Raw genomic sequence first — 23,915 nt, forward strand, 5'->3', positions numbered from 1 at the left:
ACAAGAAAAACAAACTTTTGAAATCAGTCTGGTAAAAAAAAAAAAAAAATTCCCAAATCTCTCTTCCCTTACAAAAGCAGAACAGACCCAAAATCATGGAGTAGGTCCAGGTGCAGATCATTATCTAAGACACAGGTAGTACTAAGGTCCAAGACTGTGCTTTGGGTCTTTCCCGGGTTTTTGTTTTGTTTTGTTTTGTTTTTAAATTTCAGCGAGTATACTGAGACACTCAGTCACTGCTGTGAGTGTCCGTGAATGACTGCTTGCTAAACACTGTAAATCGTACCTGTAAGAAAACAGAACAAACCAACACTGCATCAGTTGCGGTTTGGCGCAGCTTCACCATGGCTGCTTCTTCTGGAGGGCATGCAGGGTTTGGAGTGCTCCCAGTAGCGCTGATAAAGTGAACCAAACAATAAGATATAACACACAGGGGAAGACAAAAAATATTTTGCCAAAAAATGCTGTTGGAACAGCACGGCATCCTCACGTACACTTTTAAACACCCCTGTATCATTACACAACATTTCAAAAATCTTTAATACGCTATAAAATTGTCTTTCCTAAATAACAAAAATGAAGAGCTGACAGCTACTTCCATCATTGCTTTCCCCCATACTCATTAGTGCTGTCTTACGTTCCTTGTTAAATACATTCCCCAGAGCGACAAATGTGCCTAGCAGAGTGCAGGCTTAACACACCGAGCTAACAGAACTCTTCTTAGATTTTTCCATGCACTAACGACCGTTCAGGATTGACTTATAGCTTCTGCCAGTGGTATTTCACCCATGCCATGCAGAATATGGAGAAGCTGTGTACTTAACTTCCTGTGAAAACACTAACAATTACAGAAAAACTGCTTACTCAGCATGAAAGAGAAGTACTAGCTCCTCATCCAGCACCCACAGCATTGAAAGAAGGGATTAATACCAAGGAATCAAGCTGATAAATAGTGATCAATGATTTGCTAACCTTGAGAGAAAGAACAGCAGAGTCATAAACTTAACATAATGAGATACTTTCAGGATGCTCTAGCAAGAGCTAAGTTAAGTTAGATGGGAACATCCTGAGGATGTACAGACACAACGGCTGAAACCAAGATAAGGGGATTCAAGAAGTTTAGAACCAACTGATAGGGTGGAATAGCCAAGGAAATTGGGAACCAGCAAAGATAAGTCATCAAGAAACCACCCTGGCAGCAAGAAAAAAGCAGGACAAAGGTTTGAATTCACACAGCTGGACACAGTGACAAAGAGGAAAGAACGGCCACCAGAGAGATTGTGATCCTGAGAACAGACGCGAGATGGACACAGAGACCAGGGAATAACCTGTCCTGGGAGGAAACTTATGATAATGTTCTCTCGGAAAACTAATGAAAATATAACCAAGTCCGTGGGAATTCTATGAATATGTGTGTCTACGATGCATTAATACTGTACCTGTTGCTTAACACATTGTGCACGTTTGGAGGAGCGATCCCCCGTGTGCCCGGCGCTGAATAAACATACCTACTTTACAATCTTACAGATTGTGAAGTCTGTTTTCCGCACGTCAGTATAATGAAATGGCTCTGCTCCTGCTACCCAGTCGGAACAGTCGATACAAGCATGCCGTTATTTTCACCTCTGCATATGGTGCAAGGCTCATTACTCCACCTCTGGCTCTTTACAGATCTACTACAAACTTCCAGTCAGAGATCCACAATCAGATGTAACCAAATACCATGTAATGCATGCTATTGCTTACCTACAATCCTAAAGCGTACGACTTGTGTTACTCCTGTTTCTGTAAATAACTCAAACAACTCAAGACCCCTTCCAAATAGCATTCTTATCTCCCTTTTGGTAATGACTCTTTATCTTCAACAATTTGTGCTGAGTGACCATTAGCCAAGGAGCATCAGAGTAGAGTAGTACCCAAAATACTTTCGGTCACACCTGCTAGAGCAGGAGATTCCGCTCTCCTGACCTCCGTACTGCAGGATGCATCGTGACAGTACCACAAGACAAGAGGAGAGGCATATAAAGCTGAGATTCAGGAACTGGCTCACTAAAAAAAAAATTAATCTTTTCTGAATTTGTATTCAAAATGCAGTAAGAAAATAACTGGCCCTGAAAACATGCCAAATACTGCACCAGTCTTTCCATGTACCCACTGCAATGGGATGATGAATTTAATAGCACGTCCACCTTGCACACATGCTGAGAGGAAATAATTACACCAACAAACCAAAAGCCTCACTCTCTTATACACGGATTCAGTGTATGCTCACAACAACCTTAAAGAAGAGAGTATCATTGCTTCCTTACCTGCAGTGTTCTTCCCTTCAAGTAAAAAAGCCCAGACGCCTAACTGTAGTTCTGGAGCCCACCAGCAGCTCGAGGCAGAGGCAGAGGCAGTGTATCCAGCAGCTGCCCAGGATCATGTCCCTCACAAAAAGCACGTCTGCTGGGAGAAGTTTCCTTCACCTAGCTTCCTCTCTAGCTGACTAAACCCCTACTCCGTGATGACACAGCCTTATCTGTTGCCACCAAGAACAGACCTACTGCTGATGACTTGAGTTTTACATGCGTAATAGCGAATTCTCTACGGAGGGTAGCCAGGATCCATGACCAAATCTAATGAAGCAGATATTGTGTTTATATTTCTACTCCCCAGTCTGGAAAGGTCCACAGATCCACAACTGGATTTTATCAGGAGCAGACAGTTACAGAGGGCATTTTTTTTCCCCAATGGACAATGAAATTAATTCTGCGTTGTTTCTGATAGGATGAGGCACTAGCGTATACTACAAAAAAGGTTTACTCATCAGCCTTGAAATGTTCCACAGTAGGTTTCCATCTTGACAGCCTGGGTGTACATGTCAAACCAAAAAAACCACATCAATGCCTTTTGTGAGCATTGTGAGTTCTTAAAGAGACACACGGTTAGCATCAACTGCCTTGGCTACTCACTGTTAAGATTTGCGTCAGCCTTCAAAGACTTTTTGTCCCATCTCAGCTAAACAACAGAGATAAATTATAAGGTCTTTCAACATGCATTTACTTATTTTTTCTGGGCATAACTGAACAGCCTTCGTACACTGCTACAGAGCTCTGCTTACAGGAGTCCAAGATGTTGAGACCACAGTGCTACCTCCTGTTATTTGTAGTTTATGCAGTTGACTTTACGGGTGAGTGCTGTGTTCATCTGAAAAACCTCTCTGTCAGCATGAAAAATGCAGTGCGAAGGCTCTGCAGACAGCACTTCGTCCTAGTGCTCACCTAGCCAACACGAATTACTGGAGTCAGAAGTGAGAGATGCTGGTGGGAGTTGATGCTAAGAAGCCCTGAGGGGTGTGGATGGGGAGACCGCCAAGGATAGGAGAGAAGAGGATGGGGAAGCAGTAGAGAAAGCAGGCAACAAAGCAAGGCAGATACAGAGAGAAAAGGAAGACAATGAAATGGTAATCAGCTACCAGTAACTCATCAGCTACAAAAGCCAAACCAGAATTTGGGGGGGGGGGGGGGGGGGAAGGAGGGGGAAGCAAGGCTTTTTTTTGAGAAGAGAATACATTTTTAAGGGTACGAAAACAAACTGAGGGCTGGCAAAGTCTAAAAATCAAGAAACTCTATTCTGTCCTTGTTAATGACCTTTTCAAACTCCTTTCTGAAGTGAAGCTTTGATCACAGTCATTTTACGTAGAAGATTGAAGCAACCTTGGAGCAGAATGAACTGTGCAACTGCTCCAGCAAAGGAAAGTAAAACGCAAAGCTATAGAAAAGACAAATCACTATTCCCTTCGGCTGCCATTAAGGAAAACTTAGTGATTGGTGATCACTGCTGAAACAGATAATCATCTGCTAGTTGATGTGTCATGCAGGCCACCTAAATAAATTGGCATGCCTGATACAACTTTAGAAGACCTTCTGAAGGAATCTGTGCCTTCAACTATCAGAGACAAGCCACCCTGCTACTGTCAGTTTACTGAAGTTACGTATAGCATGCAAACCTACCATGCCTTTCTAGCAAAGGATAACAGTATTAAATATTACTTAAATCACCATTTTAAAGTAGTCATTCTCATTTTACAAATAGTAAAACCAAAGTGGAAAGAAGCACTGCCCGGCTTTCTCCTACCTGGGAGGAAAAGAAGCCCTGGCTGCCAAGTTTCCCCTTCCAGCTAGGCTGGACTTGCTCTCTCCAGAGGCTATTCCGCCACAGCAGCAATATTCAGTATAACTGAAGTGTAAAGTAAGTTAGTTTATACAGCAGCAGGGCTCTGCCATCTTACAAGGATGATTTGGCATCATTTTCACTGGCCATTCCGCAGAGCGCCACGTACCACACACACACATCCTGCGCTGTGCTCCACACGCCATCACCAAATGCTACCACAGGATCCCATTACAATCAGTTGTGAAAAAAATGTTACACAGACCCAAAGCATCTCTAGATAGAGCCTTGCTTTCCACCTGATGTTCTGCTGAGCACAGTTCACGTTCACTGCTGCTAAGCTTAAACTCCAGTTTCCATGCCAGCCTTCCTTAGATTCCTTTATGGGATGAAATCACGCGTGTCTGATCTGAAGCCCTTATCCACAAAAAATCTTCAGTTTCAGAACCGAAAGACAACAGAGAAGGAAAATACCGACTACTACATTTTATGTAGTAGAAAGAAACTTGCAAAGGCTTAGATTCAGTCCTCACAATTTCCCTTGCCACAGAGAGAGGAAGGGACAGAGGGCTGAAAATATTTACGTATCACAGGCTAGGGGAGAAATGCCCACCTTCTGCTATTTACCACAACATGTCTATAAAGCCACAACAAATTGTAGGGAAGATCAGAGAGAGTCAGAATTTAACTCTTCCTTAAAGATCTTGTGCACGGGATCTCTTCCTATACTAATTAACAGTTTTCTGAAAGGCTTTTTCTGCTCAAGATATTCTGTCCCACTTTAAAAGCCCACATTGCCTCTGGACCGAGACTCTCTGATGGCTGCTCCAACACAATGCACAAAAATGAACAGATATGAAAGGGAAGGAGTTTCAGTTTCTGCTTAATAGGCCACCTGGATCATACAACACACAAAACTGCTCATTTAATGAGGTGGGATGTATTGGTCTACTTGTATTGCAACTTGCAGCTGCTTTGACAGTAAATTCAACATATCTATAATTTTGGCCACAAACCGGTCTCTACACAGGTGCAAGGACACTGCGGAAGAGGTTTGTCACTGAGATTCTTACAGATTTTTCACATACAGCTCCCTTGCAAACTGCCTAAGTAGGATAAAAGAGCACTCTCCTCTGCTTCATTTACAAATGCCCAGAAAACCCTTCATCCCTGCTTGACAACACTTCGATTACGCCCTGATAAAGCCACAGCTCTAGAATTTGCCTGGGATCCACAGTTCAAACTAAACTCAGAGGATACTCCCAAGTATTCTTCAGCACTGCATGTGCAACTGAGAAATATACTAAATCCTATGACCAGTATTAACATTTTGTTCATAAGGACTCCTGCTCAAAAATTAACCTAGTTACAAACAGCACCAAGTCAAAAATGTTTTTAGTACTACTGGGAAGTACAGAGAGGAAGGAAAATAGATAATTCTTTTACTTGTTTATTATAGTAAGCAAGTGAGCAAAAGAAGAAAATAAAAGCTGTGTTCACATGTTTACAGATCACCATGTATGTGCCTACAGAATAGGCACAGAACACTCATATTACAGTTGATCGCCTATAGACACCATCCAGCCACAAACTCCCTCAGTGAACAAACTTTACTCCCAGCCTTTTGCAGCAGCTATGAACACAGGCTGCTGGGAAGTCAACGGAACAGCCTTGAATGCTGTATTTCTAAGGAACGTTATGCTTTCGTTGTTGTATGTTGCTGCTTTACCATCTTGAATAGTAAAGAGCCCGACCAGCAGTTCAGAGAGAATTAAATTATCCTTTTTTTTAGGTTAAACGAGACCTTGTTGTTTTTACTATCCAAAACATCAGGCACCTAGAGTAGGACCTACACTTTAATATGAGGTCACTCTTCCCAAACCACGTCCTCCTTTTCCTCAGTGACTTTTCAAATTTCTAGGCAGTAAGAGGAAAGTACCACGTGCAGAAGCGCCTATCAGCCTTTGTTAGCTTTGGCATTCCTCTTGGTAACATATGAAGTCAGAGTCTCAAAATACTCGATGGGTTTGAAGCAGTTTGTTATCTAACAGCATGAGGGGTAACAGCACACACGCAGACCTTCAGCCCTGATTAGGTCCAAAGCTGCAGTTTTGTTTTGGCTTTCCAGAATCTCGCAGCATGTGATAACAAGGACACAACATGCAAAATGACAGCAAAACCCCTCTGGAACGCCACAGCTACTTTGTATTGATAGTGGCATTACAATCAAAGATGATGCATTGCTTGTTGGTTAATGGTTGTGCTAACAGACAAAGTACTTTCCGAACAGGAAAAACAGGCAAACTCCTTGCCCTAAAGCATTAACAATCCAAATACAAAAAAGCAACAGAGTGTAAACTAGAGGAGAATAGGAAAAGTTATTTAGGTATAATGTGCTCACATCTAGATAATTCTCCTTCTCCAGCCTCAAAGTGATTATTTACCAGACAGGGCTGTTGCTTAACTAAAATGGACTGTCAGTTTTAATTATATACAGCTAACGCTGAGGAATACTGGAGAAGTGCTTGCGGATAGCTCTTCCAAGTAGAATCACAGAAGGGCTGAAGTTGGAAGGGATCTCTGGAGGTCATCTTATCTATCCTCCCTGCTCCAGCAGGAATATACAAACTATTTGCAATTACCCTTCATCTGTCCTTATCAGTCAGCAAGTCTCCTCGTAGGCATTGTGGCAGGCATTTATCTTCCAGAACAGTCTGGAGGAAAAGAGAGAAGAACCTTCTCAGGACAAAGCCTCATGAACAGCTTCCCACATATGGGAGCACAAATGAAAAAACAAACACGACTACAAGAGACTCAGTCAAATGATGTGATGAGGCAGGCCTGAATGGTCAAACAGATGATAGAAGCAGCTATAACATACTAGAGAAGACACGTATCAAGGAGGTTAAGTTACATGGGACTTTGAAGAGGATTTTCATTTGGTTCCATGGAGGCATCCAAAGAGGAGGTGACAAATCCGTCAAGGACTGCTGTGGCCATCAGGAAGAACAAGGTTAGAGCAATCTACGGTTAATTGCCTGCAAGACAAGGTCAGAAATAAAATGAAAAGCCACAGATAACATAAAAGAAGTATTAAACACAGTTCTCAGTATGCACTATAATTAAGCAGGAGATTACAGCAGAACTGAGCAGGAGATTACTGGTCTCGGATATGAGTCTGACAAGCTAGACTGTGAACAAGGAGAAGCAAAACAGCCAAACTCACATACAAGGGAAAAGATAAGCAGTCTAATTTTTTGTGCTCAAGTTTTTGGAGACTTTCATTCAGAAAGCCTCAGAGGGACAGGCTAACGAGGAAGTAACAGAGGGATAAATGCTAAGAAAAGAGAGATAGGTTTAATTGTCAGTCATAAGTGACAACTGCTGCAGCCATTTAAAATAAGATGGTGGAGGGCAAGGGATGGAACCACAAAGGACTCAAACCAGACTGTGTCTGCAGAGCAGAGCAGGGCAGAACTGCTCTCTCCTGTGCTCGGTAGTTTTTGTCTCTGTGCAGGCATCTGTGCATCCTGATGGGGAAACAGGTACTACCCATGGTCCAGCCACGCTGGCCAGTCACCCTGGGGCACCACTGCCGGATCCCTCCTGCCTGCAAACAAAGTTTTCTTTCAAAGAAGACCAGGTCTGTCCTTGAGTGCTGACAAATACATGGAGTCAAGGGAAAAAGAATGGTAATAGTCTGAGAATACACTGAGATGTCCAGAGAGCACTCAAGAGACTCCTATCAATATAATGAGGAAGACACACATAATTCACTGAAGCGGGAAGGACCAACAGGTAAGAGTTGCCTAGAAAACGCATTTAACACCTTGGTTTAAAACTGAATTATTACCATCAGGCTTTAGTGATACCAGTGTCAAAAAGTCAAGTTTAAAGACTCCTTCCATGTGATCCAACCAAACTGTTACCTCTTGGTTTAGTATATTCTTAAAGGAAAAAGCACACAAGGCTTCAACCTGTAAGTCACCCCTTCTCTGAGGAAGTAGAGCCTATTCAGTCACTTTTTAACTAGTTTTCCTACTTTGCCATCTTCATCTACTGTGGCACAAATTTTTCAGCATGAAATGCCTCTAGCTAATAATAACAACTCTGGTTTTAGGACTGAGGACAACGTCAAATGCTTTAGAAAGTCAAAACAACCAAACTAGCTAAGGCTAGAAATTTCCCATTAAAAAAACTAGGCAAAAATGAATGCACTGATTTAGCTCAAAGAGATCAGTAATGCAGCACAAGCCACCAATCCAATCAGTCACTCTTTCATTGCAGCCTCGTATTTGTTACACGAGTTAAGGCTCTGGTTTTTGCCTTCTGAGCAAATTCGTAATAGGGAAATAAAAAATTGAGTTGATTAAATAGCCACAGTTACTCAAAATTGCTGCATCATTTGTAAATAATAAGTGCGAGTGCAGTACACGCAAAAGGGAGAACCTTAATTATTCCTTATTAGGAAACACATATTTACAGTATGTAGAACAGCAAACTAACTCATCTATTTAACTACTTGTCATCCATTACCTCATTTCATAGAAAAGAAACAGATTTTAGCTTGTGTTTACTGGTAGCATTTAGAGAAAAGAAAATCAAAGCTTTGTTTTGCCTCCATGTTTGCAGGCTGACTCCAGGTGCTGCTGAGGCTAGCAAGATCCTGGACTGCGCTGGATCACGGGACAGGACTCAAAAAATCCCCATGTGCTTCCTATCCCTCAGCTAATGACTTTCACATCTGCATTCAAGGAGTAACTGAGCCTTTTACTTTACCGAAATTAAATTATTATCAATACCACTTTCTGTCCTGTTAAGAAAAAAAGTCAGCAAAGAAAGCAGCATCCTCCTGGGAGGCCAATCCTATCATCTGCCCAATGCTCCTGTTCTCAATTCGTTCGTAGAGCACTGTGGTGGGATGACCATGCCCCCCAGCCAAGCACCCATACAGCTTTGCTCACTCCCCACCCTACCTGCCCCCAACAGGACAGGAGAGGATACGAAGAGCGAAACCGAGAAAACTCAAGGGCAGACATAAAGACAGTTTAATGGGTGAAGGAAATAAGGGGAAAAAAAAAAAAAAAAAAAAAAAAAGAAGAAAGAAGTGATGCAAAGGCAGTCAGTCACCACTTCCCACAGGGAGATGGATGCCCAGCAACATCAACCCTAAGGATAACACCCCCATCTCATCCTCCCCTACCCCAAGTTTTATTGCTGGGCCTGACACCATGTGCTATGGAAAATCCCTCTGGCCCGCTCAGATCAGCCACTCCACAAAAACCTACAACCTGCTCACTGCAGGGCAGCGAGCAGGGAGGGGATGAGAGTGAAGCCTTGACAACACTGTTCTAGCCACAAATGCAAAACACAGCACCTTATAGACCACTACTAAGAAAGTTATCTCCATCCCAGCCAGACCCAATACACACATGAAAAGCAGCACAAGTACGACCCCGCTGCAGCTGACCGGCCAGCCACAGACGTGCTTACAGTGGCCCCATCCCAGTGAGGATGATTTTGTACAAAAAGCACTGCTGTATCACACACCGTAGTTTAAGGCAGTGCTGCAATGCAGTGGCAGTCCATACATTAACTTCATGGGCAAAGCACCACTGACCTCCTTTCTGCTTTCTCCGAGAAAAGATTGCTGATTGCTACAGACATGCAGCGAAACCCCACTGCTGCTCAGTGACCTGTACCAGCACCTTGCACAATGCTGGCTTCTCTCAGACCTCAAGCTCCCTCTAACAGTCCCAAAACAAATCTGCTGCTTGGGGAGAGAGGGAGGGAATTCCAGGTCACACCTATAGACTTCACAAAGATTATGGGTCTGAAACTTACCTAAAGGGTCACATGCCATCGGAAGCTTTGCAACAAGAAAAATGTCCCCTGAATGTTCCTTTCAAAAGGCTGTGAGACACTGATTTGAATCCTGTTGCCTAAAGTTAAAAACATTTAATCCACAGAACCGTACGTGAAAATGTGAGCCTAGAAGTTTCTGCACATTACTGTAGCAACCATCCGCACGGCGTACCCTGTATTTACAAGCTTAGGTTATTTCTGCCCAGGACTTCCAGTGAGTGAACGAATACTCGCTCTCATAACAGATTCAAATTCAATCATCACTGCACGACTCCATCTACTCAGCCAAATAACGCCAGGCTTTTTGAGCATGTATTCCAAGTGCTTAATCTAGCAGCAGGGCACGGTTCCTTTGAGTAACGGAAGCCAGGTCCCAGTCTGGCACCAGCAAATGGACTCCTGTCAGCAGACAGGATGCAGAAACGCTTCCTGTTCTGCTCCAAAACTCTGCTTGTAATATAACATCAAGCTTGTTTTCTTGTTTTTTTTTTTTTTTAGAACTACAATTTTCAAAGATAAACTGGGTTGAGTTTTTTTCCCTTCCTATAGAAGCTTGAGGATTCTCCTATAGAAGGCTGAGGATTCACATGGATCTGTGAAAGTATGTGTCTCTTGCCTCTCCTTTTTCTTGCTCACCGGTCAATTTCTAATCCATTATGGAAATTAAATATATTTTTAAGCACAAATTTCCACTTAAAAGATTCATGCATCTTAAATAACAAAACAGCTGAATAGTCATGGGATTCTCTGATTAATCAGTGAGAAAAAAAAAACACTGACAAATTATTCATAGTCATCATGTTCAACTTAAACACACAAGCCATATTTTTGGGGTGGGCAGCAGAAGACTAACAGCTAAGATCAGCTAAGTAAAACAACATGTCAGGAAAATTGGGAATTTAAATGAAAGTGGCTACATAAGTTTTACCCAACTAGATGAAAGTATTTTTTCCCCTAATATCCTATTCCATACTTTTCATAATGAGTAGATTAAATTAAAAACTATTCCTAACAGGGCACAGAATTATTTCAGATTATAAGGCTATGCATTTCAATACTGCCTTGACTGCCATTCATTAACGAATTCCTTCTAAATGTGTTCTCAGATAGGAATACTAAGGCACAGCTATTTCACAAGGAAACACAGGCAGAGATGATAAGACTTAAAAATCAGAGAGAGTCCAATGAAGATTCTGCTGTAGAGAGCTGGTCAGCAGTGGACAAACCTACACAACTCTGACCTTTTCTCACTATGGAACTGAGCTGTCTGGAGACAACAGGGAGTTCTCCTAAAGCTCTTCCTAAACTGAGAAATTCAGTCCACGCAGTCTTTCAGATACACGCAATGGACAACAGCAAGGGTGGCAAGATGCATTGGTTTGGCTTCTAAAAGCTGTGAAGTTTCCCGTCTTACGTAACACTACTGAGTAAGGTCCTTGTTCAATGTTTACAAGGGATTTTCAAAGCTCAGATCTGAAATGTGAAACTGCGTTTTACATCTCTTCCTCGTGGCCAGAAAATCACTATGACTAATATCAGCAAAATCTTACTCTGAGATACTAGAAGTGCTCTTGTAATTTGCTTTTGCATCATTGAAACTTTGGGGATATAAATGATGCTCAATAATCTTTTTTCCATGAATGATCTTTGCCATCATGCAGTCTTTTAGAATGGGAGAGGAAAATAAGGTCAGGTCGGATGAGGCTCTGAGCAACCTGATCCAGCTGGAGACGTCCCTGCTCCTTGCAGAGGGGTTGGACTAGATGACCTTTAAAGGTCCCTTCCAACCCAAACTATGGTTTTATAACTATTTCAGGACAAAGTTTTTCAACAGCAGGAAAAAAAAAAAAAAACTTACAAAAAGACAATTTCTTCAACTTATTATTCAAACTTCTACAGTGGCTTACACAGTAACCAGTCAGTTTTAATCTCCATTCAGTTCTACAGAATGCCTTCACAAGAGCTCTTAACATAAAGCTAAGACTCAAGCAAGCACAGTGTAAAGATAACAAGAACTCTGCTAATATTACCCTCACAGAGAGAGCAGGATTACAATTTTAATGTGTTTTTGATAAAAAGTACTATGGGCACAATGTTCAAAACAGTCTTAAAATTGCTCCTGGGGTTCACAGTAGCTACGGCTGCACGAAAGCAAACTTCCTTGCAGAGTCACTGCAAGTACAGACAGCAAAATTCAGTCCGAAGGGGCAGAAGTACACAGAAAAAGAACAGGTACAATCCTGGAAAGCAAAATGAAAATATTAAAATTTAATTAATCACTGGGATTAAAAGACTGCATTAAACGCTAATACTTTTTATCAGATATATTTGAAGAATTGTAGTTTAGAAAAGTCCCTCCTTTTCTTTTAAACACCTGGTTGAAGGTAAATTACCTTTCTGAAGACTTGCTGAGGTTACACTGATTACTTATCTGACGAAGCCTACTCAAAATTCGGGGGTTTTGCTAGCTTTGACCTGCAGACCCTAAGCGGGCTGAGAAAGGACTGCTTCGCTACAAATAACAATACCGTACCTCTCGTGCTGCCGCTGCCAGCGCACAGATGTTCTCCCGAAACTCCGCTCTCCTAAACCTTCCTAACAAGGCAGAAGCGGCTTGCAACAGACCTGCTTAAATGCATTTCAGAAACTGAAGGGCCACTTCTGCCACGAAGCAGTTGCCTTTGCTTTCAAAGCACACCACGTAGACACACAAAAGCGCACGCCGAGCAGAGCAGATTCACCTCAGCTTTGTGTGTGCAAGCATCACGGCTGCTTCTAATTGCCACTGCTTCTGCTACACATTTTCTGTGAGCCCCTACTGTTTCCCACCCACACAGGCTGCAAAGTAAAAACGTCTTCCCATCAAACTTCACAGGGCCATCCTGCCAGACGCGGAAACGCAGTCATGTATATACAGGCTGGAGCCATCTTCAGAAAAACACTTTTTTCTTACCAGTGCTCCAGTATCTGTCTTTTCTAATGAAACACATTAGAAAATGGCATTTTAAAACTGTTACATAATATATTTAATGACTGGAAAGTCTGATCAGAAACCTATGCAAATTAAACCAGGTTCTAATACTCTTTGGTTAAACTGGCTCTGATACGACAGCTGGATGTAAAATAAATCATGGTAAGGAAGAAATTTTCCTTATACAGAACGTAAAATATGTGTGATGGAGACATTCTGCTCTAACTCTTCCTTCCATATTCAGTCTTACCAGAATTATGACTTTAATGAAGAAGAGGATGTTCCTTAAACTGCTCTGACAGACACGGTAAAAAACGCATACAACCATTTTTGGCAGCACACTCAAGAACCTGGGGAGAAGTGAAAATGTTCCACTTATCAAGATCTGGAAAAATGCATTTGCTGTTCTTTCACAAAAAAAAAATTGTTTCAGTCTGCTAGATATTGTGGAACAAAAGGGTAAAAAACTAAATTGCATGCCTAGAAGAGCAATGTTCCCCAAAAAAATAGTTCTAGTTTGTCAAAATACAGATATCCTTAAAATTAATACAGATACTTTATGCTGACAGAGTCAACATTCAGGCCTGACTATGATTTTACCAAATAGAAGAACATTACAAATGAGCTGAAGGACTTACAGGTATTCATGCATATTAGCATGTGGCAGCTGTCAGGGACAGATTTGTTCACAGTCTTCATTTATGGAAATACTGAACTTAAAGACTGATAAACTGTAGACATTTTTGCCATCACTTCTTTCAAGTATGCCTTTTTTTCTTTGTCAGTCCATGCTGGTTATGAATTTTTTGGCTATAATCTATTTCACAAGGAGACCTCTCATCCTTTTTGTTTATTTTGAGATATCATGATGTTAAGCACCACGTTTCACCAGCAGGAATAAGTCTGATACTGTTAATGATCTCCTGTGGTATAAGGAAACCAAACCGAGTGACAACTAGAAGAGAAAGCTGGGTGTTCAGCAAACAAGCACGCTGGTAACCAGCACTTCTCAGAACAAAATGTAACAAACACATTGCTGTTAGATAGGAATTTGTTACAACACCCATATATCAAGTAACATTTACACAATTGTGGCCTGTTTTCAAAAAACCACATTGTAAGAATCTGGCTGGCAGCAGCAAACCAACAATAACAGAGTGCAATAACTCGAGGAAAAGGGCAACAACACAACAACTTATGTGCACAGGGGCAGGGCCCAGAAAAATGCTGCAGATCGGCTCACGGCGTTGTTTAGTCGTGCTGTCCCAGGGGTTCGCGTGTCCATGCAGGGGAACCCTCTCCCAGTATTTTGGTGGCTGCTGTGACAACTGTAAAACTCTGTCTAGATATTTCAATGTTGTGCCCATATGCACGTGTTGCTGGGCATGCCGTGGATCTAGTTTTATAGATCTGGGACATGAAGATCACATTTTGGTTACAGTTAAAATGGCCACCTCTCCTGCCTATGCTGCCGTTTGTGCCATCCCTTTACTGTACATTTCATCAGGCCAGCCAGATGTGACAACGCAGATGAGCAGGGTTAGTAAGTAGGATTTCATGCTCTCCAAAGAGTAAAAGCCCTACACCTTGCAGCTGTAGGGTGGTCTTCATGGACATATGCGTAGCTGCTTGGGGCACCGGTGCTCCTGCAGCCTGGAAAAGCTCCAGCCCAGGGTCAGGGTGGGACACTGCAGCAGGGATGACACCAAAGGAGGCTATGTTTACACAAGCTTTTCCAGGCAAAGAGGAACCTCGATTTACCCGATGCTCCCAGCCAAGCCAGAACTGTGTGACTGGTTTATGGCATGTGGGTGAAGATGAGGTAATAATAACTCTAACACAGCTTGGAGGCAGAACAATTTTGTCCCTACCTGCAAAAAACTCCTTTAATGTACCCCGAGGATCCATTAGATGGAGATGGGTTGCATGCTAGAACATCTATACAGCTTCTGAAATAGAGCTGGCTTAGCTCTGTGCCCAGGGAGAGTGAGCAGATACCTGCCGTACCCGAGGACATACCCATACCCATCAGTCTTATAGGCATACTGCACGTGCAGAAGACCTTAAGCAAGCTGCGGCTTTCACCAGCAGATAAACATTATTTCCACTCCAATTTAAATAAAATCTAACTGGCCTGAGGAGCAATTCAGGAGCTTGCGTACACATCGCAGTTGCTTCCAGCCTAACCCCAACCCAGGGCCTAAGCTTGTTCAACTTCTTCAAAAAGCTGCTGTTGCTAGAGCTGAGCGACCTCTACACAGGAGCTGTGAGGCTGTCACCTCTCAGCCTTGCCTTCTGCAGCTAACTGGAAATGGCAAGGCTCGTCAAGCTTCAGCAGCTGGGTTGTTACTTGCCTTACCCATGAACACCGTATGGATGATGCTACTGGCCATGACTTTGCATTCAGTAATACAAATCTGCGAACAGGCTTTCTATTTGTCGGCGTGCACCACCTCAACTCTAAATAACATCACAGATGACGGGGAAAATAAGAATAGGAAGGTGCAGCTAGTGATTAAAGCACCAGGGTCCCTGAAGACAGACATATTCTAGGTGACATTCAGCAAACCACATGGGCTACAGTTCCCCCAAAGCCAAATTATGGCAGTGTTAGGACTACAGTCCTTACCCTTCCCCTTTTACCCTGGTACTGATTCTTGTTCCCTCTCTTCATTGGTAACTTATAGTGATCCAACTCTGGGTGATGAATTATCCCCAAATTAGTCCTACCAGAAAATAAACAAGCAGTTTTCTGCTGGCGTACCTCTCCAAGCCAGCTCACCGCTGAGCCAGGCTGAGCACCAGCCCTGGCCCATTTCTCCAGATCAGCTCCTTTGACAAAGCTCCTTCCTATTTCCAAGGGGCCAGCTCGCCTCTTGCAAGCAATGCTGCGAGCCCTCTGGCCTCTGCAAAGCCTCAGGCACAGCAGGTTTGTTTCAGCTCCACTGAGCACCCAGCAGAAAGGGGGGAGGGACTGCTTGTAGGCAGCTGTGGTGTAGGCGTCCCAGAGCAGGAGGCTGTTTGAAGGCTCCCTTGGCTCACGGGGAGGGGAGACAAACTCAGAAAAAGGAGCTGAAGTATGGCGTGCCCCCCTGTTCAAATTCCCAGAAAGCTTCAGGACTGGCTCCATCACAGCAAGACAAGGAAGTTTGTGGGGAACATAGTAAGGAACAGCCCTTGTCTGCTCTCACGGTGCTTCTCCTTCAGCTTATATCTTGTGTTTGTTTCCCTTCAACAGGGGAAAAAGTTACCTTCTTCCACAGCTCCGGAAGCCCACTTCCTGCCCCCAGAAGCCCACCTCTGTTGCGATGTAGAAAGGACATCAGTCAGTTCATGATGCTTAGCTGAACTGTTTCATTCCTGTTCCACACCTCACAAGTACAAATTTCTTGGGCACTGAAAAGCTCTCTCTCTGATTCATTAGTCCCAAGCACATGTTCTGTGTTTGCCATTTCTCCACGTAATGAAAAGTTTTTTGATTTTTGTTCTTCATGTAAAACACACTCCTGAGCAGGGGACACAATCCAGAAAAAAAATCATAAATGAGGGGAAATACAGAAAACACACATGGAACATGAACTTTATCTCCTTTACTGATCTCTCTGACATAATCAAAGAGATATCTCTACTATGACTACTACAGTAGTGCACGCTGACATTCAAGCACGGGGACCTACTGCACCAGGCACTGTACAAACAGAGAAGGGTGACTGAAATCCTTGTCCTGAATTGTTTAGAGAGCACGCCTGATACTGAGCAGAGAAAGGAAAAACACAAACGCAGAATTATGATGTTGGCAAATACACTTCTTCTACCACCCACGTTTTAGAAGTGGAAAGGTTAGCAAGGAAAGAAAAACTGTGAGTTAAATACAGGCAAAATGGAAAAACAGGCAAGTGCAAGAGCTCCAGGCAGAAAAGAGTTGAAGATAAAGAAGTGTGGAAGGTGGCTAAAGTGGCAAGACTGGGGACACAGACATACTCCAGGTCAGAAACAGTCATGCCTAAGACAGATTCAACACGCGGTTTTGCTACTGTTAAGTTTTGTGTGAATGTTACCATTTAAAATTCCATCTCAAAACACTGTTCCTCAGATTTTCCAATGGGAATGAACAAAGCCTGATAAAACTTTTGAATGAATGAGTCTCACGCCAAAACCAGAGGTTTTTCAACATTAAGTCCACCCACAGGATACCACATCCTTGTACTGGGAAAAACTTACTGAGGCATTTCATCCTGGGACTTAATCTGAATCTAAGCATTTAGTTCTGGGAGCCATCCATCCACAATTACCTCTGAGATCCTAGTGTCTCATGAGAGAGGTAGCTCAAAAGCTCTACCCAGAGGGGACACCAAGGGTACTGAAGAGACCGAGGAGTGTGCTGTTGGGGTGAGACGGATTGTGCTGGGATTAGTGCTAACCTCAAACACAAAAGTTTGGAAACCAAGCATTTCACCTTAGAAACACCAGAACAAAACATTCTGATACTTCCAGGGGAATTTTTTAAAACTTTCGACTAAAGACTTCAATTTCAGGAAGTAAGTAGCAAGATACCAGCATTTTTAACATAACAAGAATCCCCATGTTGAGAATTTACCCAGGACAGCTGTGGTGGAGTCATGATAGCCTTCTAGAAGAAACAGCTCCTCACTCTCTCCCTTCCCTCCCTCCTCCTCCCTCAAAACCCCAACAAAATCACAAAAACTAGAAGGCCAGGCAGAATTTTATATTAAACGATTGTCCTTGGCCGCCCTGGGCCATTCAGCTGAATTAAGTCAAAGGGACTGCTGGCAGGCTTAAAAATAGGCATGTGTTTAAGAGCTTTGCTGGCTTTCTTGCTGCGGTGAAAAACAGGAAGTTGGAGAGGCATCACTCTGGAATTGAAAATATCATCAATATCTCCATGACACAAAATATAATTGGAATTAATAATTAATTCTGTTCTATAGTGCCTTGCATGAAGCTTAACAGAAAGCAAAGTGAGAGATACTAGCTCTTTTTCCCTTCCTGTTGTTTTATATTCATGTGAAAACAGGGGCAGTAATCAGAGCAGAGATGTAAGACAGCGTGCCGTGGGAAGGGGTGTACCATAGTAAGGGAACTGAGGAGTAACTACAGCACAGCACCGAGAGGGCTGATGCAGCGAGGATGACATATGGGTAAGGTGAGAATTCCTTGATAAGCGTTCTATTCTGTACTATCACTTCGGTGATTTTCAGTACTTTGATTTTGTGACAAGCCTTCCTGCACAGTGTCATTAATACTTTTCCTCCCTTTAAGACCGTGGCTCTAAGCAGCAGCAGTATTTCTTCCTGACAGCTTCCAGAAGGACATAAAGGAAGACACCCTCCTCAGCAGTGGAAATCTGCTGTGCCTGCCTTTGTAATGAATGCCCTCACATACATTCCCTTGGTCTACCGTCTATGTTCTATTGTAAACGAAGGATGAACGTAATGGCTTGCTCTAGCTAGCTGGAGTCATCTTTAGGGTAAGTCAGTCATCTTTAGGGTAAGTCAGTCATCTTTAGGTCATCTCAATCAATGACAGTCTGAGGATGAATCCATTCAGAAGGCTGGCAAAAACAAGCTTTCTAAAATTTCTATCAAGGGACCTGAAGAAAAAAATAATTGCGAAGAACAAGCTATGCAGATGCTAGCTTTCAAATGCAGATGAAGTTTCTAACACTACGCACATCTCTGATAGAGTTTCTATCTACCTCAGAACAGGAACAAGGAGTACTTCATACAAATTCAGGAAGGTGTTGGAAGAGAGTGAACAGACATATGTCGATTTTCCTTTTAGATAACCCACACATTTCAACAACAACATGCCAGATTTCTTCTCTTCCCTGCTGTCTTCGTTGTTTTCTCTTTCTCTTCTGCTTTTCCTTCTGATGTTCTCCAACACAACCCTGCAGGTTGTGAACGCACACATTGCAACTAGTGTTACGTGAGTAGCTGAGGCACCAGGAACAGTGCAGGCGCGTTAATGCAGGAGATAAAGTAACATGTGTGAAGGCCATGGTGAAAGCACACACAGTACCTGAGCTTGCCCATCTCTACCTAGAGCTGCAGCCAAAGGTTTTGCAAAGCAGGACAGCTTTTTTCTCTCCATGAGGCCCTCCTTCATCCACAAGCCACACTGGCTCCAGTTGTCGGGAAGAGCAACTGAGCACGCTAGAAAATCGCCTCCCCGATTTCCCCCTTATTTTCTATGTTTTCTCCTCCTGTCTCTCACACAGTCAGGGCTGCCCCCTGCAACAGCACGACACTAGGCTGTGATACCTGCTCGGCAGGACTCTGCCAGAGGGCTGCGTTATACAGCTGTTATTACCTCTTTACTCTTCAACCCCATATGAAACATTTGAGGCTAATCAAGCTCCAACAGTGTCAAACAGGGATGCAAAATAAACAGCGTTCCTCTATACTGTCCAGCCACTGCAGACAGACTAGTCTCAAGCAGGGTGCTGAAGGTCAGTATCCACAGTATCTGCAGCTAACCAGCAGTGGAAGGAAGAATTTTAGAAGAAAATGTGCAACTACAACACAGAATGTGCTATCATACCTGTGTTCATTGTTGTGCTGTCTCTGGAGGATCTCTCTTAGGTGCCGTAATACCCACTGTCCTATGCTATTTTGACACGCTCCAAAAGTCTTCAACTACCTGCTGAGGCAGAGGTGGTGTTACATCACTCCAGCTGCCTCGATGCGTGCTCTACAGCAAGGTGCATCCAAGGGGGAAAAACAGTGGGAACTGTCTTTCAAGCTGCAACTGACGGGAAGCCACAACTGCTGTCAGCACACCACAGGAGAGCAGAGGCAGCCCACCTTCCCAACCCCATGCAGGGCTGAAGAATTCAGATGGGACCCGAAGCATTTTCTCCTCTTTCTGCAGAAAGCCATGGCAGGGTAAGGCAGAAAGCCCCACCAAAATCTGACTCTTGCACGACAGGCAAATTCAGGAAACCAGTAGAAACCAGGGTCTCGTTTTTGCACCACAGCTCAGAGAGAATAACAAACTTTCTAACAGCAAGTCCAAAGTCACTTTGAGGAGCCCCCAACGGTGTTTTATCCTCATGCAAAGAACAGAAGAAGGCTCTGGCAGTACGTATGCCACAAGAACTATAATTATCCTGATGTGTTTTAATAAGCATTGTATATAAAATGATATTTAGATAGACCAATCCTCCTGATTACAGAGGTTTGAAGTAGTAGATGTTACTCACCCATCTAAGAGCTCGAGCCTGTGAACCGCTGGGCAGTCTGAAACATGCTTGAACTCCTGCTGCGGATGGAGCCTGTCTTTAACGGCAAGTGAAGACCACACAGACATTATGGGCTTGACACAGAATTTAGTTGTAAAATCTTGTGGCCTATAATAAGCAGGAGATCAGAACAGACGACAGACAAGGTCCCTTCTGGCTGGGAAACCTGGCAAGCAGCTAACTCGTATGTCCTCAGACGAGTCCATCACCCGAGTAAGCCTGCAACTACTGCACACAAGTCCTCCATCCTCTGGAAGTTTCAAAACAGGCATCGTACACCCCAAGATCCCGTCACAATAATCATTAACACAGACAGACGAGCTGCAAGGCGGCTGCTTCACCAGCCTGACGGACAGCAACACACTAAGCCACTAGCAATTAATTAAAGTTCAACGACACTTAAAACCCTAAAGAACGCACATCACAGAGTATTTATAATTGGCAAATACACTTAGATAAAGCCACTCACAAACCCGCTGGCTGCTGCTGCTCTCCACCTAGCCCCTCCCTTGACAAACCCCGGGGAGGGCAGGAGGGTTACCTACAGGAGCGCCCCGCTCCGGATCAGCACCAGATGGCTTTCAACACCAGGCAGCGGTGGCCAGGTCGGAAGCCCACGGACACAAGTCATCATCAGTGAGAGTTTTCCCGTCTATTTCAACAGGCGTTGGAGGGGTTGTAAATATCCTTGCCAAAACCTGGCGTTTCTAATAGACAAATCTCTGCTTTCACTGGATTCACGGCTGTGAAATGGCCAGATCCGCACAGTCGGAGCTGAGGTGACAACTCGGCGTGCCTCCCGCACGCGCTATCCACAGCCCACGGCTGAAGATGAGCACAAGATGAGCGCAACACAGGGTTAAAACGAAGCTGAAAAATTTGTTGACACTTCTAAGTTAAACTCCTCTGACACGTGCGAGCATTATTAGCGAGCTGTTTCATAATCCTTTTATCTGCAAAGAGCCATACAACCCTTGGCTATTAAAAGGAAAAAAGAAAAGGCAAGAGGCTATGTCACTCCGAGGCCGAATCACAGAAATGGCTGGGGTTTGTCACAACCTCTGTAACAGGAAAAAAAAAAAAAAAAAAAAAAAAAAAAAAAGTGGTTCTTGTCTTCCCCACCCCGATCACTCTAACTCTGACATTTTTACAGTCCGTACTGGGTTTTTTTTATTTTTTTTCTGGTGATAGAGCTAAAATTAAACCCCAGCTATAGTACAAAAAAAAAAAAAAAAAAAAACAACAACAACCAAAAACAACAAAAAAAAAGAACCCGAAGCAGTAATCCATCTCTGCACAGACAACGCACTCCTCCCAGAACCGGGCATCTTTCTTTGCGCGCGTCCAGGCACGCTCCCTTCCCTCACCGGGCCCTCCACCGCCCTTTCAAAACGCAAACTAGAGACCCAAACAAACAACGGGAAACCCACGACCAGAAGCCGCCGCCGCCGCCGCCCCCGCCCAGCGACCCACGTACCGTGCCTTTCGTTCGGCCGGCGACACAGGGGGGCTCCGCCGCCCCCCACTCACCCACGCGCGGGCGGGCGCCGGGGGCGCAGCAGGGGCTCTCGGGGGCACCGGCGGCGCGCGTGCGGACGCGGGCGGCAGCCAGCGCCGCGGCTGACACGCGCCGCCGCCCGCCCCACGGTCGCGCCGCCGCGCCTGCCCACGCGAGGTCCGGGTCCCCCACCTCGAGGGGCCGGCGCCTCCCGCGGCCGGACTGGACCGGAGCGTGCCGGTTTTTCCCGCCGCGGCCGCCTGCAAAGGCGGAACGTGCCTCCCCAGCAGCCGAGGCGCCAGAGCGGCACCCGCCCCCTCGCCCTCGCCCCCGCCGCGGGCAGCCCCTCGCTCACCCTCCGCCGCCCAACCCGGACCCGGGCGGGCGGAAGGGTGCGCCGCCGCCGCAACCGCCGCCACCGCCGCCTCCTCTCACAACTCATTGACCGGCGGAGGCGGCGCGGACCCGGTCCCGCCCCCGCACGGCCCAGCGGCACCGAGACAAAGGCCCGGTTCCCAGCCGCCCCCCGCGGGTGCTCCCCTCGCCCTGGCCTCGGCCTCCTCTACGCGGGGGCTGGCGTGAAACGAGGTCTCGCCCCGGCAACTGGCGACTGTGCCAGACCGACGTCCAGACGCGGGGGGGGGGGGGGAGCCAAATCCCCACCCCAAACACGGAAAATCAATTAATTAGTTTAATATCACAAAAAAGTTCAAACCCCCAAAATGCCCGTCGCACGGTAGTCTGGGAGAAAAAGCTTTTCTAAAGCCAGCCGTGCCCGCGAAGCTCACGTTGATGTCAAGGAAAACGTCCAAGTCGCTGAAACTCGGTTGAAGCTGTATCTAAAATGACAGCTCCGAGTTCCAGAGATAGCAGTGGGCAACCTAAAGGAAACCTGCAGGCTAATATTTTTGTTTGCTTAATTACAGTTCTCCATTTCACCGCCTTTCTCAAGCAAGCTCGCTTGCTTTGTTCAAAAATGAATGAACATTGCAGGGCTGAGATGGGACCTGTTTTGCCGTATTTTTCTAAAACCGCCATGTTCTCTTGGTACAACTGCATAAAAAAATGCCAACATACGCTTAAATTCTGCTGGAGGCCTAATCGCGTGAGGGGGCTGCCTCGTCTCTGCATTCCTGTCAGTGGAGCGAAAAAAATCCACCCCACCTGTCCTTGCAGCTGGCTGCGTGCCCACCCCCGGTGATGCAGGTGCTCTTCCAGGTGGAAACGGAAGATGCATAGAGGTGCTACCCGTGTATCACATACAATAAACGGGGAGGGCCCGACGCTGGTTGTGGGAGTCACTCGGGAAACCTTGGTGGCAGGCAGGTGAGTTAAATGAAGCGGAAATGTGGATGTTCACTGGAGTGGGGACGTGAATAAAGCCGCTTGGAACCCAGCCTTGCAAGCAGAACTGCCGTGACAGCCCGCACCGCCATGCAGGCCTTGTTGCAATGGGTGCTTTGCCTCTTGGAGAAGAAGCTTAAACATGCGTCTAGACCTACATGCACATCAAATCTATGAGTATAAATGTGGTTTCTGACCACTTCTTTTTCTTTAAGCATCTGGATTTTGCAGTAACACTTTTCAATCACTTGTCCACTATGAAACAGACTGGCGAGAAACAAAATTAACGAGCCTGGTTCCAGGTGGATTAGTGTCCTTTGTCCCGTAAACGTCCTTCCACTGCAGCGATGTGACTCCTGGGCATATTTGCTGTGATGTGCCTTCTGGATGAGAGACATTAAATGTCACGGTCAGTACAGAGCCACCCTTTTGCTGTTTGCTTGGGAGCAGCCAGCTGGCCAAAATGCATGGTGGCTTCATTCAGCATGCTTTTCCCCCACCGGGGGACATGGATGGAGGGAATTCCGTCACCTTCCTGGGAGCAGATCTTCAGGAACCTTGTAGGAATGTAATGGCTGAAAAAAAAAAAAAAACAACCAAAAAGCAAACAGCTAGGTCACTTTGTTGAATTAGTCTCTGGGTTAAACCAGTTTCTGGGCAGGAGTCAGAGAGGAGGGGGAGAAGGGAACGGCAATAATTGGACTGATACATGATTACATGGTCCAAGTTTCATTTCTTTAGGTGACAGGCTGAAAATACAAGGCCCATAGTAAGGCCCCGAATTAAAGCTGACAGTTTTATGTGCCCTGGTCACCAGT

At 44.8% G+C, this 23,915-nt stretch overlaps 1 protein-coding gene across 4 annotated transcripts in view; it reads right to left on the reverse strand.

Moving 5' to 3' along the window:
- MARCHF3 (membrane associated ring-CH-type finger 3) overlaps positions 1–21,982 on the reverse strand; it is a 78,116-nt gene extending 56,134 nt beyond the window's left edge. The window contains exons 1-2 of one of the 4 annotated variants that reach the window (XM_086770677.1): positions 21,733–21,982; positions 287–395 (exon numbers count right to left, since the gene is read on the reverse strand). Coding sequence is in view for 2 of the 4 variants with exons in the window: in XM_086770675.1 (XP_086626801.1) it covers positions 20,217–20,220 (4 nt within the window). In the remaining 2 variants the exon portion in view is untranslated. Of the gene's footprint in view, positions 1–286; positions 396–20,216; positions 20,308–21,732 lie in introns of those variants that run through there. The other 3 variants (XM_086770675.1, XM_086770678.1, XM_086770676.1) reach the window with 3 other exon arrangements.
- Positions 21,983–23,915: the final 1,933 nt, after the last annotated feature.

The sequence above is a fragment of the Chlamydotis macqueenii genome, chromosome Z (assembly GCF_036417535.1).
Source record: "Chlamydotis macqueenii isolate bChlMac1 chromosome Z, bChlMac1.mat, whole genome shotgun sequence".
NCBI classification, from domain to species: domain Eukaryota; kingdom Metazoa; phylum Chordata; class Aves; order Otidiformes; family Otididae; genus Chlamydotis; species Chlamydotis macqueenii.